This window comes from Malurus melanocephalus, unplaced genomic scaffold, assembly GCF_030028575.1.
Source record: "Malurus melanocephalus ecotype Western Australia unplaced genomic scaffold, MMel_1.1 scaffold_19, whole genome shotgun sequence".
NCBI classification, from domain to species: Eukaryota; Metazoa; Chordata; class Aves; order Passeriformes; family Maluridae; genus Malurus; species Malurus melanocephalus.
This window is the reverse complement of record NW_026623251.1, coordinates 1,039,607-1,054,965: the sequence shown is the minus strand read 5'-3', so window position 1 is coordinate 1,054,965 and position 15,359 is coordinate 1,039,607. Positions and strand designations below refer to the sequence as shown.

General features: G+C 36.4%; 1 protein-coding gene across 1 annotated transcript in view; it reads left to right on the top strand.

The window, feature by feature from the left end:
• The window catches only part of PLD5 (phospholipase D family member 5), a 134,866-nt gene that overhangs the window by 24,852 nt on the left and 94,655 nt on the right, over positions 1-15,359 (top strand). Inside the window, exon 2 of the mRNA XM_057389698.1 lies at positions 13,952-14,088. Within this exon, the coding sequence (XP_057245681.1) occupies positions 13,952-14,088 (137 nt within the window). The remainder of the gene's footprint in view (positions 1-13,951; positions 14,089-15,359) is intronic.

Sequence of the window (15,359 nt, the reverse complement as noted above, 5' to 3'; positions counted from 1 at the left end):
TTTGTGGAAGAAGCAGATACTTATTGTGTCTTTACCACTGGACATTTTATTAATTTTCTTTATAAAGAGCTGGGAGGCTAAGAAAAGCAGTCCTTTTGCCATCAGAGTTACATTTCCTATGCAGAGGGAATCTGCATGTGAAGAACTGTGGGAATCGCTGTTGTCTCAACAAGCTTGTACAGGGACACATGGTGACACAGAGTAATCTGGAAATGTTATCAGCTTATACTCTCTGASTTTGCTATTTTGGGATAGTAGAATATTCATGTGCATTGCTTAAAATTATACTTGTTAAAATATCACACATTCAGAAAACAAATACGTACCCAGTTTTACTTGAATTTCATTGATTATTTTACCAGAATACACAGTAATCATTGTATTGGTTTTTATTAATATAAAATATGTTTAAGCCTTAAGCAACACATGCAGAAATTATTAGGACTAASTTTGTTTTTCTAAGTACAATGTGCAGGAGATAACTTAAAATGCAAATTAATATGGCAGTGTAAGATGTTCATATCTCAAAATACTTCCAAAATGCTAGCAATAAGTTAGCATTTTACTGCTTTCTGTGAAATGAGGAAACTTCCATTTTGAGACCCCTTGGAGCATTATTTTATGAACATTTCTGACAGTGTGGCAAAATAAATGCAGATGTCTGTGTAAATTTTATAGAACTTAACAAAATAGCTGTGTCTTTAAATGAGAACTTCTAATAAATAATTGCTACTTCTAGATTGGGAATGAGACTGTGACCAAGAACCTGARATTTCCCAGATAAATCTTTCTACCTTTCTCTAGATGTTTTGCTGTGTTGGAGTCTTGATATTGTACTGAAAACTTGAGCTGCRCTTTATTTTTCAGTTAAGAAAGTGCTTGTAAGGTATTGCAAGACAATTTTCACCAGTTGATAGCCTGCTGTAAGAAGGATTTATTCCAAATAATCTGAGGTTTTTCTCCTCCTAAGAAAGTATTCCCAAAGAAGTTTGTTGTCAAAAAAGAAAGGGAGGGGGAAAAAACCCAGCACAAGAAAAATATTGGACTTGAGAGTAGGATGAAAGGTGATAACGTTTAGTGGCACTCTCTGGCATGCAGTCACTCTTTTCTGGAACTTTGTCTGGTGCATCATCTCTGTTGGTGGGGTGCATTACACCTCCTCTGCTTTCAGGAACACTGAAACTTCACTGAGGGATGAGTGCCACCACCATGTCAAATTGCTGTGTGGCTGTTTTGTATGCAAGGTTGTTCTGCATCTCTCTCATTTTTTTTACATTTTTGGGCCTCTCTGCTACAGAACTGATAATAAGAAGACAGAATATCACTGTACCTTCATTAAATGTTTTATTTTACAGAATTATTAAAATTCTGTAAATTTTAATAATTGTCAATGATTAAAAAAATCTGTAGTGATTGCCTAATTTAAAACAATAACAAAACTAGACACTCAGCTAGGCCAGAACACTTGATGGTTTTCATGGAAACAACAAAGTCCCTGTATGGATATTTTAATTTGTTTATTTTTAACCAGTAATACATGTTGGATATCATATTTAATATCTAAGTTTGTTTTCMTATTAAAATGAGACTTTTGTGGTCAAGGCTGTGCATGTAATAAGTATATTCATGTGCATTCATAGTTTTTTTTAGTTTTTCTAAATTTGTTGGCTAACTTAAACATTATGTAATATAAAGGAGTTCTTCATGACATTTTCAAGTCAGGTGTTGTGATATTTGATGGTGGGTCAAGAGGAAGACTTYCTCTGCCACCTAATAAAGTGAAATGTTTTACATAACTGAGCTCTGTTTTATATGGTTTTTCAGTTACTTCAGTGCAAAAACCATTGAAGGACAAATAGAAAATACAGGAAGCTAAGTTAACATTTTTTTATGTCTGCCCGGTCAGTTAYGATGTTGGTAGATTGTCCTTATGTATCTTCTTGTGGAGATTATTGTTTTTGAAAATGATTTTATTTATCCTGTAAACAGAGTAAGAAAATAAAAATAAATATTTTGACTAGATAGTAGAACAACAAGCAATGAGCCCAATTCAATAGAATACTGTAGCAATATATTAGACAAAAAAAAAAAGAGTAGGACAAAGCCTTTTCCGCAAAGATACAAAGGAGAAAAATGAGGCTGTGAAATAAAACCTGACCAAGTGCTGTGTATCAGGACACCTTCATATCTCAACATACCAGARGGAGTCTGACCCTATTAATAGGGAGGTAAGGCAGCACCAGAAGGGCAAACAGCAAGGGAGCATTGCTGCTGGTAGATGAGGTGTCTGGTGATGCCAGTGAGAGGTGAAAAGTTAATCAGAGTACGGTAGTTTTCACTCTGCTGCTGCAGGAACCCGGTTCCATCTCTGTCTAGAAAAATTAACTCTTTGACTCTTCAAAAGTAGATCCCGCTGGTGCTGATTTTTTTGTTCTCTCCTCAAGATATCCCTTATCTTCTGCTGGTTTTGAAACTTGGTGTCCTTGTTGTGCACCTTTTGTGTGCACCATATGAAGGCAGAAACGTGTAAGATGGCAGAATAGCGTGGGGGCTTGTTGGAGTGAGCCTCTGACAAGGATGAATTGTCCTTTGCTGTTTAGTGAAGCAGGGAAGGGGAAATGGGTGAATACAGTTGGAACAGTGAAAAAAGAGAACATCAGGGAAACAATTTACCTTGCACAGTTAACTTGATTCTCTTCCCTTTATCTCCTCCACACATAATGGTGTGTGTCAACTGCACTCGGAGTAGAAAAAATAATTCTGCAACAGTAAGGAACTCTGAGAACTCTGGTACAGATCTCARAAAGAGATTATGGCAGAGGGAAGTAGAAGGTAGAGGTCTTAAAAGCCTGCTGCTGTTTTGTTTCTTGTCTTGGTTGCTCTTGGTGCTCTTTTTTGTTTGTTTGTTTCTTATATATTTCTTGTGCTTATAAATTTATTTTCTTTGTAAATATTCAAGTATTTGTTCTTTTGTTGTGATTCAGGGAAGCTCAAGTCAATATGGCAGTCCGACCTTTACTCATAGCATTACATATTTTTCAGCCCATAAAGGAATTCTCARTCAAGTAGAGTTACTTAAAATACAGAAGTATGAACAGTGTCATTTAATTCAAATACAGAATTCTGTAGGATAAAAACCATGGTACCTAAATTACCTCCTAAGTCTGTCATAGGAAAGAAAGCATAGATCAGATACACTTAATCACTATAATTAACTAGTTTACCTTTATATCTCTGATTAGCTGCAGATCATAAGCCTCTGTTTTCCTTTATCTCTCTTTACATGAGAATATAATTCCTATTGTGAATGTCATATTGGTTGTGCTCTCTATGACAATGGAATTAACTTCTTGGCCAAATGCAAATCTATTAGTTCAAATGTACTTGCAGTGTAGTTAAAAATTCAGAATGAGCTAAAATTAAATGCTTCCCATATGAGACAATTCCTTTTCCTGAACTTGTGTTAATTTATAATAGAGTTAATAAAACTTTTTCTTTCAGTGTATCTTGTCAGACTGAGCRAAAGCAAACTTTGAAAAAAAATTAATTTGAAGAAGTCTCTATTTGCTTTGTACACTTTATGAAAGAGAAACTGGCAATTTGTGATTTATCTAAAAAAATTAGTTAATACCTCCAGGTTCAGTTACAGCACCTGCCTTTGACTGTAGAATTATTGCTTTATTGGAACTTAATGTGATGATGTTCTAATTGATGGTAGATACATTCTTAGGCTATTCCAATCACCGAATTAAATGCTATAATCTCATTGAAAAACTTTAGCATCTTGTATTTTACCTTGTTATTTTGGAAAACAAGACATGCTGTGGTTGAGTGATGAATTTGTAGAGCTGCACTTGAGCTCAAATTTGTGTCTAACAGCCTCCCTTATAGAGTCACAATTTTTTATATTTAGTATTTTTTGGGGTTTTTTTTGCTCTTGTCTCATTTGGAAAGTAACTTAGCAAAACAAAAGCTGTGTGCATGAAGTCTGAGCTGACTGTTCCTATGGTCATGTAATGTRCCAAAAATGACGTATGCAAACACTGAATAAATTTTCTTCATTACTTTAAAATTACTTAGTTTCTCTTAAASCTTTGTTAGCAGCACTGTGATATAAAACACTTCCTTGAAAGAGAGTGACTTTTGTAGTTGAAGCTGTAAGGTCAGCAAATTTTAGATTAATTAACCAAGTGCATTACTGGAACTTTTTTCTATAGTTACTAACGTCCTAAAATAAATTATAGTTACTGTCAAACATAACAATACTGTTAAACATAGCATTGCCATTTGTAAATTAGAGTATTGTAATGCAATTGTAATGTAAATTAGTRTAAATCAGTGTATTCATCTGTTTAGAGTCTGGTCTACCTTCRCACTACTACTTCACACTGCCTACTGCTGATTTGTCCTTGTGGCTTAGAAACAGATTTTGTTGGATGTTAATGGTCATTACTACATGCCTGTTGGTGTGTATAAATATACATATTTAAGAAAATATATATATATATATGTATGTGTGTGTGTGTGTATATATATATATATATATATATATATATATATATATATATATATATATATCACACAGACACACACAGAGACACACAAAAATTAGTAAATGTCCTGGAACCAGAATGTACATTCCAAATGCTCACTGATTTCAGGAAATGAGGCATACATACAGATAAGACCCTCAAAGATGTTTTGGTGCTTTTTGGTTTCCTCAGTCATATGGAGAGAGGCTTTCACTGATGTTGTTAGGTTTACTGTATTTTCTTTTAAAAGGTCCTTAGCACATAAAAATTTATTTATCGTGTGCACACAAAATAGCTGCCCAGTATTTTGCTAATCTCCTTTGTCAGGGAGTCTGAAACTCTTTGATGTTGCAATGCTAAATATTGTAGTTTTGTGCCAGAGCACACCCTGTCCTGTCCTCTGTTCCCAAATGCTTCCTATCCTGTATTCAGCCTGTTAAAATGTACTGAATATCTGGATGTTATCATCTAAATAGTTTGTCTTTAGGCTGCAAAGTGCCTTAAAAGCATGGCAGGGTTACTGTTAAAATTTAGGACATTTATAGCTTTTRTATATTGCTCCTTTAGGAGCCTTGCCTGTAAAGCTAAAGCTGTCTTGGTTATTGCAGTCCTGCCTAGTTTGGTGCAGAATTATGCTGCCAGAACAACCTGTATTAGACTTATCCAGAGGAATTAGGATGAAATTACTCTGGAGTCMCTGTAGGCAATGGACACTTCTGTGTTCCAGCTCATTTTTGTATTCAAAAGTGACCAAATAAAAATAAAATCTGAAATGAAAGAATCACTTCAAGTACGTCAAATGTGGGAGTCCTCCCTTTCCTGGTGAGATGTTTAAAATTAGTCTGAAATATCTAAGAGAAAACATTTTGAGCATGTTTATCCAGCAACTAAGAAAAAAATAATACAGTTTTCCCCTTCGTTTTAAAGTTAAATGTTCCATTTCATTTTAGTAGAAATGCAATTAATCTTTAGATTAAAAGTTGAACATGTACAATAAACAGTTTCTTCCAGAAGAGATTTCAGAAATTCTTGAGTCAGGGTTAGTAGAAAAATGTGACTTTGATGAATGCAAGCAAAGTGTGGAAAAGAGAGTAGTACTGCAGACAATTTTTTCCCCTGTTGATTTTTAAAGCAAGAGAATTGCTGGCTAGAGACAGATGCAATATGGCAGGTTACGGTAACTTCTTGTTTTGTGTCCATGGAATATTCTGATTTTTAGAGATTCTGATATTTCAGTCAAGTTTTTCAAAAAGACTGTCAACATCAAAATTAAACTAGGTGTCAAGATTAGTATGCCTACAAATCAGAGYAGGGCTTTTTAACTGCTGGGTCTCCTATGCTGGGGACTCCAGACGGTTACATAAAGGGTCTAAAATTTGAAAGAGCTTTTTCTACTAGAAATTGGACTCCTAGACTATAGCTCAGTCTTTTTATTATCTGCTCTAACCCTCCCAGACAGCTGTCCTCTGATGRTTATAATTGATTTTAAATGGACTTTTCTGCAAGATATTAATGGTTTGTATCTTGGTGTATTTAATAATTTCATTCTTTTTCAAAATGCTGCCTTATGGGATSCAGTTCTTGATGGGAAATAATAGACCAAATGTTTGTTTGCACAGTAATTACTTGCTGGGTTTCACCTGATTTCTGAAGAGTTCAGTTTTTCATTATATTTGTGAACTAAAGTGTATAGAAGGTCTCTTATCTGTACACAACAGATKGTAATATATAAAATTAACTACACTAGATGCATATCTGTTAGTAGCACACAATTTTAGGTGGTTTTTTGTTTGGTTTTGTCCTGGTGAAGTAATGGCTGTGATCCTTGCTTGAGGTAAGAGTCCTTACTTAGAGGGTCCAGGTTCAAAGAYGCAGAAAGAGATATTGGAATATAGMAATCCTATTTGGAGTGCTTTTTCCTACTAATGAAGTATTAACAGTCTTCTGAATTGGATGYTCAGGCCAGGTTCAGATTGTTCAATATAATTTTTCTTTCTTTTTCTCTTTGCAGGAGACACTAGATTTGAGTGGAGTGYTATTTTTAGGGTAGACAATGGCCTTTTTTTGATGTTGCCAAGTTATGACACTGTCTTACATTATGGTGAAGACTGAGTCGATTTATCATGATGAGAAGTCAGGGCCCAATTTCGGGAAAACAGCACATGAACACTTAAATGTATTCAGGCCTTTCATCCCTGCTCTGATGCCAATTTTGGTCAACAAATTGCATCAGAGGTTAGTTGGTTGGTTATGTGCTGGAAACTCTTTTTTCTTACAGACTTCATGTTCTGAATGTTAATATCTTTCTGCAGTGTGGCACCCTGTGAGGAGGAGGTCCAGATAAGTAAAGCCTTGGATTTGTTCCATAGTAGTTTATTGGTTTTCTATTTATAGCCCTGTGCCTGTCTGTGCTCTGTCCTGACCTGTGGGCTCAAAGGTGAGCAGTGAAGCCAAAGCAGCTGCTTTGCTGGGAGAGTGCTCAGGACCCAGTGTCTCCATGAGGCTGCATGGGTGTGGTGGGAAGCAAACCTTTGGAGTATCTGTCTTGTGGTTGAGGCATTTATTTGTGTCTTTTTTTGTGTGTCTTTCTCAGCCAGGGCTACTTACACATGGATCTTGTAAAATGTCTGAGATAATTATATTTATATAAATCTTTCTTACAAATACAGATYCAAAAGAAACTGGGCAGACAGGGGCTGCTGGACAGTGTGTCTTCTTGTTTGCTTTGCAAAAACATTAAAGAATGTGTTGTTTGCAGAATTAATTGGTAATTCTCTTGTTTCAGTGGGTAAGTATAGGACTAAATATTTATTGTTGATTTTGCTTTAAATTGTCTGCAGGCAGTCTTGAAAGGTGAACAAAATATGCCAACTTGAAATAGAGGCTGAGGATTATTTTTGCCTTGTATGCAGTTCAGACATTATAGCAGGATGTAGGAGTCTAAGTCAAAACAAAGTGACATGATGTGACATGATCAGGTCGTTCTCTGATATAACTCTTGGTTCCTTCTGCAGAAAAAATGAAACTATTTAAGAATGTAGAAAATTCATCCTGCAGCTCGGACTCATGGCTTATCTAGTCCTGTACTGTGTGCCTACCAGTGGGCAAAGGCATGTTTCCCATCATCCCTAGTAGAGGGCACATCCCAGCCTGTTTTCTCTAGCATCTGCTATGGACATATTTTTGAAGGCTTTGTCTAATCTCTTTTTAAACCTCCTGCTGCTGTTTGCTTTCATGGCCTCCCGTGGCAACAGATTCCAGATGCTTAATATCATCTTCATAAAAGAGTACTTTATCTTTTTGAAACTTATCTCCTGGAAGTTTCTGTAAGCATCCACTATTTCTGGTATTGTGGTACTTAGTAAATAATTTTGCCTTCACTATACCCAATGCTCATGTATAGATACTGTACCCCTTGGTCAYATTTCTTCTCCTCTCCAAACTATGGACTTCTACCCTTTTTCTGTCTGTCTTTCTTCCTAAAGCATCTGTTTCAGCCTGTTAATAATGTTGGTTATTCTTTTCCTTAGTGGTTTTCCAGTTCCTGTATATGTGCAACTGATTAATCYTACCTGCTTGTGGCTCTTTTCCTTTATGGAAATTTAACCTATTTTTGTTGACATACTCACTAGAGAGCCAAGATTTTTGAAAATTTAATCTAGCCTTCCAGCATGCTTTCAATTTGTACTGCTTTGGTTTTGATTGAAAACTTAATAAGCACTTTTCATTTCTTTTCCATAATTCAGATTGTTAATGGAGACATGAACAAAAACAGATAAGCAGAAGAATCCTCTGAATCTTTTGTAAAATGTTCCCCCATTTTTTCAATGAGCTTGATATTTCAACCAGCTTTACACCTCTCTTGTAATAATCTGGACATAGTTGCTGGGGTTTGTAAGGAAGTTTTTATTAAAGGTGAGAGTAGATATTATTTTCAGCTTCTCCAGCAGGATAATAGGGCTTGTGACTAGGAAAGATAGAAATCAAAATTGAGCAATCTGACTTTTTCATGGCAAAGCATCTTTCCATCTAAATATCTACATATATTCTAGAGAATGAAGCTAAAATAACTAGTTTATTTTTTGCCARCTTCTACTGTCTGCTCACCATTTTTCTTGAATATGGGTAACACTTTTGCATTTTCCAGTCTTCTGATATTTCACTCAGGTATGTGTTTTCAGAGGTGAGTCCTAAGGGTTCTTTGCTAGTTTCATTTGCTACCTTAAATATCCAGGGATAAAGCTAACTAGGCCCAGCCAATTTTAAAATACTTAACTTACCTTAGCACTCTTGAATCTRTTCCTTCCTATTATTTTAAAGAGGATTTTAAGTGTTGATTGGCATTAATCATAGTGGCTGGGAGATTCAAGGCTGCAATGAAGATTATTARTGTATGTGGATTCCAGATTAATGGGAAATAGTATTTATAGCAATGTTTTTCTCTGATAAAACMCATGATGATTTTAAGAACCAAGGGTAATCCAGGAATGTTTGATAATTCTTGAAGTCCAGTTGCTTGTTATCTTTGGCACATGGTTTTTTTAGGATACCACAGAACCTGGCTGATAAACAGATCTTTAAGAGCTGTTGAACAGTTGCAGGTGTTGCAGACGAGTGTTTTTATTGTCACATTTGTGTTCACATGTGTTGCAGGAAAGAGCAGACTGATGAAATGACCAAAGATCTGAAAGCCTGTCAGTGGTTCTGACAAGCAGATATAAACTCTGTCAGTGTGGTGCATGAGTATTGCCTTCTTTAGGCTTTAAATAGGTATAAAAAAATGAAGCACAAGTTCAAAGCCATGACATGTTCTGTGGTTACGTGCTCAGTTTTCTCAAGAGATGCAGCATTTCAATTTCATGGCTCCTGATTTGGGAGAGAAGGATATTTTTGTACTGCATTGGAGGAAAAATAAATTTGTTATTAAAATTAGTGTCTCACAGAAATACCTGTTGCTTGTGAAGAAATGTTTAGGAGCCAGTGAAGTGTTTCTTAACAGCTTTTGAGCAATGGGAATGCAGTAAAGATGGAGGCCTTTTTCTTGCTCTCATTCTCAAYTCTGCATGGGTATCATAGGCTCTGGTGCAACCTTAACATGTGTTATCCTTTTTCTTAGTAATAAACAAGCAGTTAATGTCCTTTCCAGATTAAACCAGTCTGAATAGTACTTGTACTGCATACCCATTGAGCAGCTTTTGCTCTGCTTCTCACTCTTGCTCTAGAGGTATAACAGCATGAAAACATCCCCATGCTTTATTTTAGTAAATGCCCCATTTTTGTGAAATCAACTTAGGTATTGTTTAAATTAGTTGAGTCAGGTGAAAGAAACATATTTTACTCATAGTATTTTTKATAGTCCTTGTTCCTGCAGGAGTTTCTTTCCCAATCTTCCATAAGCTCTGAACAAATCTTTCTCTCATGTAACAGAATTTCTGGACTTGCACTTCAGCACAGTCAAGCTAGTAGGTGGTCTGGCCCTGGGCCCCTTACCATCTGTAGCAGCCTTTAAATATGTAAAAGAAAGAATGAAATGCTTGTTTGGTGTTTTCCATGAGTATGGGAAKGAAAAGAATTGTTGCAGCATCAGTGACTTAAGTTAGGCACTGGTCAGGTGCTTAGATATGGCATGGGGTTGCCTGAAAAGACTACAGGATCTCTTTCAACTGTAGATTTTTGGGGACAGGTTAAAAAAAAATCTGTTAAATTCATATTTGTACAAATTAACTATGTATATGGACAGATGGACTGTGTAAGTTTTAGACATCCCATCCGACCCTGTATTCTGTAGTTAAGGGTTGGAGACTGACAGCTTGAATTCTGAAGCATTTACTGAAGGAAACAGAGGGATGGGTCTGATAAGCTGGGAGAGATCCCAGATGCCAAAGGGATGTGCAAGGAGACAGCATCAAACAGTCTGCCCAGGCCCACCTGCAGGAGTCCGAAGAGCAGCCCAGCAGGTTCCTTCTAGTCTGTCAGTGGTGTGAGCTCTTTGATTTTGGATTCTTTCATGATGCCTGCTATTGCTTGTACATACACATGCACAGAGGCGTGCATGGATGGTGTAACAGAGCAGGGATGTGGTCTGGTACAATCTGTTTCAATTAGGAAAAGCTTATTTGAAAACTGTCAGCATTATGGCAAAGTGTGTGAAAGTAAAGACCTATTGCCATTGTCAAAAGATAGGCTCAAAAGATTTGTTTGATGCAACTAGCAGTTTTTTATTCTTTATTTTCTAATATCAATTTTGATGTAAGCAATTTCCAAATATTCATTTATAAYGTAATATATAGATTTAAAAGCAGTGAAAAACTTACCACTAAGCAGAAGTTCAACATGAACTGTAAAACCATTTAAAATCCTCCTTATTATCTGTAATTTTTTTTWAAATGGTTTTTACTTGACCCCTCAGAACTGTGGCTAAAAATGTAGAATTAGAAAAAATCAAAACTTAGAATTTTTGCTTCATTTACTATTTTGTGCTATCCTTAGTTCAAAGAAAAACTACTTTAGTCACAGGGAGTTTTTCTATGTCGATTAAAAAAGTTCCCTATGCTATTTGTAACCATACTGTTAAGCTGCTCCTTAAGAAAAACTGAAACAGTTAATCCACTGGAGTTGTCAAAGATAACTGCACAGTAAAAAGGAGCTATGAAAATAGGAGCAGTAAAATAGGTTTGTGTGGTTCTGTCTCTATTTTAGTGCTGGTAGAATAGCAGTGGTCTTACTAGTGGTACTAACTTCATGCTGCTTACAGGGAGCAGCCTTCACTCAAACTGCAGAGATGACAAGCTATTTATGTGCAGAACTGAAAAAAACACAGACWTAAACTTCATGCAATTTTCCATTACAACACAGAAGTGGAGAAACTTTGAATATGCTCCCCAAAATTATGTGGAATGGAAATGAATGCTGGATTAGGAGGATCCATTCCAAATTATTTTGACCTCACCTTTCCGTATTCCTTGAACTTGAGCACCTGGAAATTGCTACCACAAAATTTCCCAGTATTGAGCTWAAAGCAACTGTTGCAGCTACTTTTCCCTGCTCGTTGATACCATATTATTGTTGGTACCCTGTAGATTTTATATGGATTTGCTCTTCAAGCTTTAAGCAGTTAAGAAGTTTCTAGAGGTGCCTTATGATGTACAGTATGWATGATAGAAGTACTGTGGGCATTTTTCAGTGAAGCATCTCCTGCTGTCTCTGTGTGTGCTGGCCCAGCCTCAAAGGCTGATGTGRTCCCTGCTGATCCAGTGATCCCACTGTTCTCTGTAGTTGTTGTGCAGCTTTCATGGCAGTGTAACAAAAAGATGGAAGTTATTCCCTGGAGCAATGGAATGCAGTCTTCACATCGTGTGGCAGTCATGATGCTTGTGGTACAAATTTATCCAGAGTAACTCAGAACTAGCCACAGTGTGTGGAATAGCTGCAGTTACCTTGATTTGGGAAGAGGAGCCCTATTGTTGTGAGCCCTGCTGGGTCACATCCCCTGCTCTTAGGGACTAGAAAATGAGCCCAGACTCTGGCTTGCTGTTCATGGGAGCAGCTTTGCCATCCTGCTGCTATGGTGATATGTTCAGTTCGTGGAGGAAGGAACCTGCATCAGTTTCKCCAAATACACTCGCAGTACTTTAAAAAACTGCGTGTAAAAAACAATGGTCATCTTAACAAGAGTGGGAAAGGTCCTGAGGAAGAAATKGCATAGAGCAGTGTCACAGACCTGAATATCTGCTTTAGTTTGSCACTTCTTAGTTTTTCTTGCCAGTTGTATGAGGCAATGAGACAGTGTTTAACATTTTTTTCCTAAATTCCACTGTGCATCTGACTGCAGCCTTAGTTCTGGACATCCAGGTGCAGTAATTTCTAACTCTTTTCAAAAGTTGCCATGATTCTACCTAATAGCAGGAAAAAAAACTTTGCAAATTTTATTTATTTCATAAGTARGCTTTATTGTGGCTGAAGAACATTTTCTTATGGTACATTCTTTTAAGATTTCAGTTAATATACTAGAAATACAGATTTTAAAATATATTCAAAATTTTTAAATCTCTAATATGCATTGTATTTGAAATAGCTATATAACCTTAGCCACATATTTGGTGTGTTAGAGAAAAGGATACATTGGTAGCTAAATTTCAGATGAGTTTGTTGTCTGAAGAAGTTGTTTGCTCTGTTTTAGATTTTCACAGACTGAAGTAAAATGTTTACATTAGATTTGTTCTGAAATGAGCATGGGCATGTTTTCCTGAGAAGTGCACTAGTTGGGAAGTTTTGCAAGCTTATTAAAAAAAAAATAAAGTGAGTTCATAGTGTGTACGGGGAAATTTTCTTACTACTCTAAAACTTATTGCCTCTTAAACAAAATGTCGGGAACAATGGAAATACTATGGAATTGATTATCARCTGCAAGCATGATGTTGTTCTCTTTCCTTTACACTTTCCATGCTTTCCCATGCACTTTCCCATTTCTTTATGAGGCTTTTTCCTTTATGTGATATTTTAATTACACGGCAATAATGAAAAAAGAGAAAATAACTATGTCAACTGAAGCTAGAYGTTTATATTTTTATGTGTGTGTGTGGTCTTGTGCAAGTTTGCTTCAGTAGAAAAATGCACAGTTTGTTTGTTGGAACATTTGGTTTCAGAATAGAATATACTTTATGTTTATGCAGCTATGTAAATTGAATGTCAAGAGACTGTCTTTAGGAGGTTTCACATTTACATAGGGTGCTACCAGGTGCAACTGATTTATTACTGGAAGATTTCATAAGGTAGTGCTATGCCATGTTTTAATATTTAATCTGAGATGTGGAGGGCATTACCTATCATACTGAGCAACAGTCTCCCATTGTTTCTGTGAATCCCATCTATCATTTGCCAATTTGTTTTCATTATATTGTAAATTATGTGGGGCAAGGACTTGCCAAAGTGTCTGAGTGGCTGTGGCAATCACAGTGACAATGTCAGGTACTTTTTGTAGCAATAAAAAGACTTTGCTCTTCATTCTTCTTGCAATGACATGTTTTATTTCAGCCAAGCACAACACAACTTGTGAGTGCCATCCCAAGTCTGTACTTTACCTGTGAGGTGCAATCAGAAAATACGTAGTTAATGTAGGACTCATTATTTTAATGCATAATCCTTTCCTTGTGGTACAAACAGAAGGCAGTTTAAATTATAAATATTAGTTGTGACATGAATTATTTAAGAGTGGCTGAGAGATTTAAAATACATCTCAAGGTGATACATGAAGGACAGTTTTGAGAGTGTTTTCATCCTGAGGTGTGTTTCATGTTGACAGCTATGGCAGTAAGATCTTCAAAGAAATTTAGATCTTATGTAAAAAGTTTTAGTGTCTCGAGTTGTTGACTAGAATGTGCTCATGCCATTAAAACTTTTTTAATCTTAATCTCTTTCAGTCCCAGCAAAGATGCATTGTGATCTTTGCACTGGTATGCTGCTTTGCAATTCTGGTTGCACTGATATTTTCGGCAGTGGATATTATGGGAGAAGATGAGGATGGACTCTCAGAAAAGAACTGTCAAAATAACTGTCGGTAAGAGGTAACAAACAAAACTTCTCTTTTGGGGTGGAAAGGAACATATGTGTATTATATAAGGGCATGAATTAATTGCCATAGTCCTGTGGTGTGATTGGGAAGAGCAGCTAACAGGAAGAAATGGTTTCTCATTTTGAATTYCTGATTTGGGAGGTTAGTTTAACAAAATAAAGCCTACTTTTGGAGGGTATTTTTGGTGGTATGCTTTGAGCAAGACCGTTGCGTTAGATCTGGAGTCAAAGCCCATTAAGTTTCAGTAATTGAGTACTGAGGTCTATCACATAGTTCACAATTCTTTCATGTTTTTTTATCATCAAGAGCACTTCTTTCTTTCTCCAGAAAGGTCACTGATCYCTTTTAACCTAAGATTGCTGTGTGKGGGAACTTTTCCATGTTCCTGTTTGATGCATTACCCTTATAGACACAGTGGTTACCTATGAACAGKGAAGGAGATTAGTGACGTGATGAGAAAAACAAGTGTTCACAGTGTTGGATTAAGGTTTGCCTCAGAAACCTGCTATGGTTGTGTCTATCTTTTAACTTTTGGTCCTGTTAGTTTAAGTAGGTGATTATATTTTTGGCCTTCTATTTCCATACTGTGAGCCTCATTTTGCTGCTCCTCACTGTTAGCTTCCTCCATGAATCTGTTCTTTAGTGATGACCAATGCTTTTGCTGGGTTGTATTGTCCCAGGTCCTCTTCTGTCCACCAATAAAGCTGATTTAAAAATCATTTGTAGGGTTCATTCCCAGTTGTGTTCTGTTTGGGTTTTTTTCAAGATTCTAACTTTTATACAGAGCRCCCTCTCTGATCCATATATGGCATATATTCATGAAAAAAACTAGTCATTGTTAAAAAGCTTCTCAGAAATCCATTCTAATYTGATAATGGAATTGCTGGAGTGGGAGGGATTCTCTGGGCATCCTCCAGCCTGTGACCCTGCTCAGAACAGTCCGCTACACTAGGGTGCTCAGGCATGGGCACAGTCATGCTCCGTACAGCTCCAAGTATGGACTCCACAGCCTTCCTGGGCATTCTTTTCCCCTGTTTGTGCAAAATCGGCACAATGGCTGCGTATCCTGTGAGTAGGAGATAATCAACATTTGTGGTTTAGAATAATTTAAGTGAAAGATAAATGTTTCTTTGAGCCTTTGACACTAATTTCTGATATTCTTCGTTGATTTTATGTGAAAACTCTATTGGGACAGTGCTTTTTTATGCTGCACTTGTTGCACTGCAGACAGCACTAATTCAAAATCCAGAAAATTT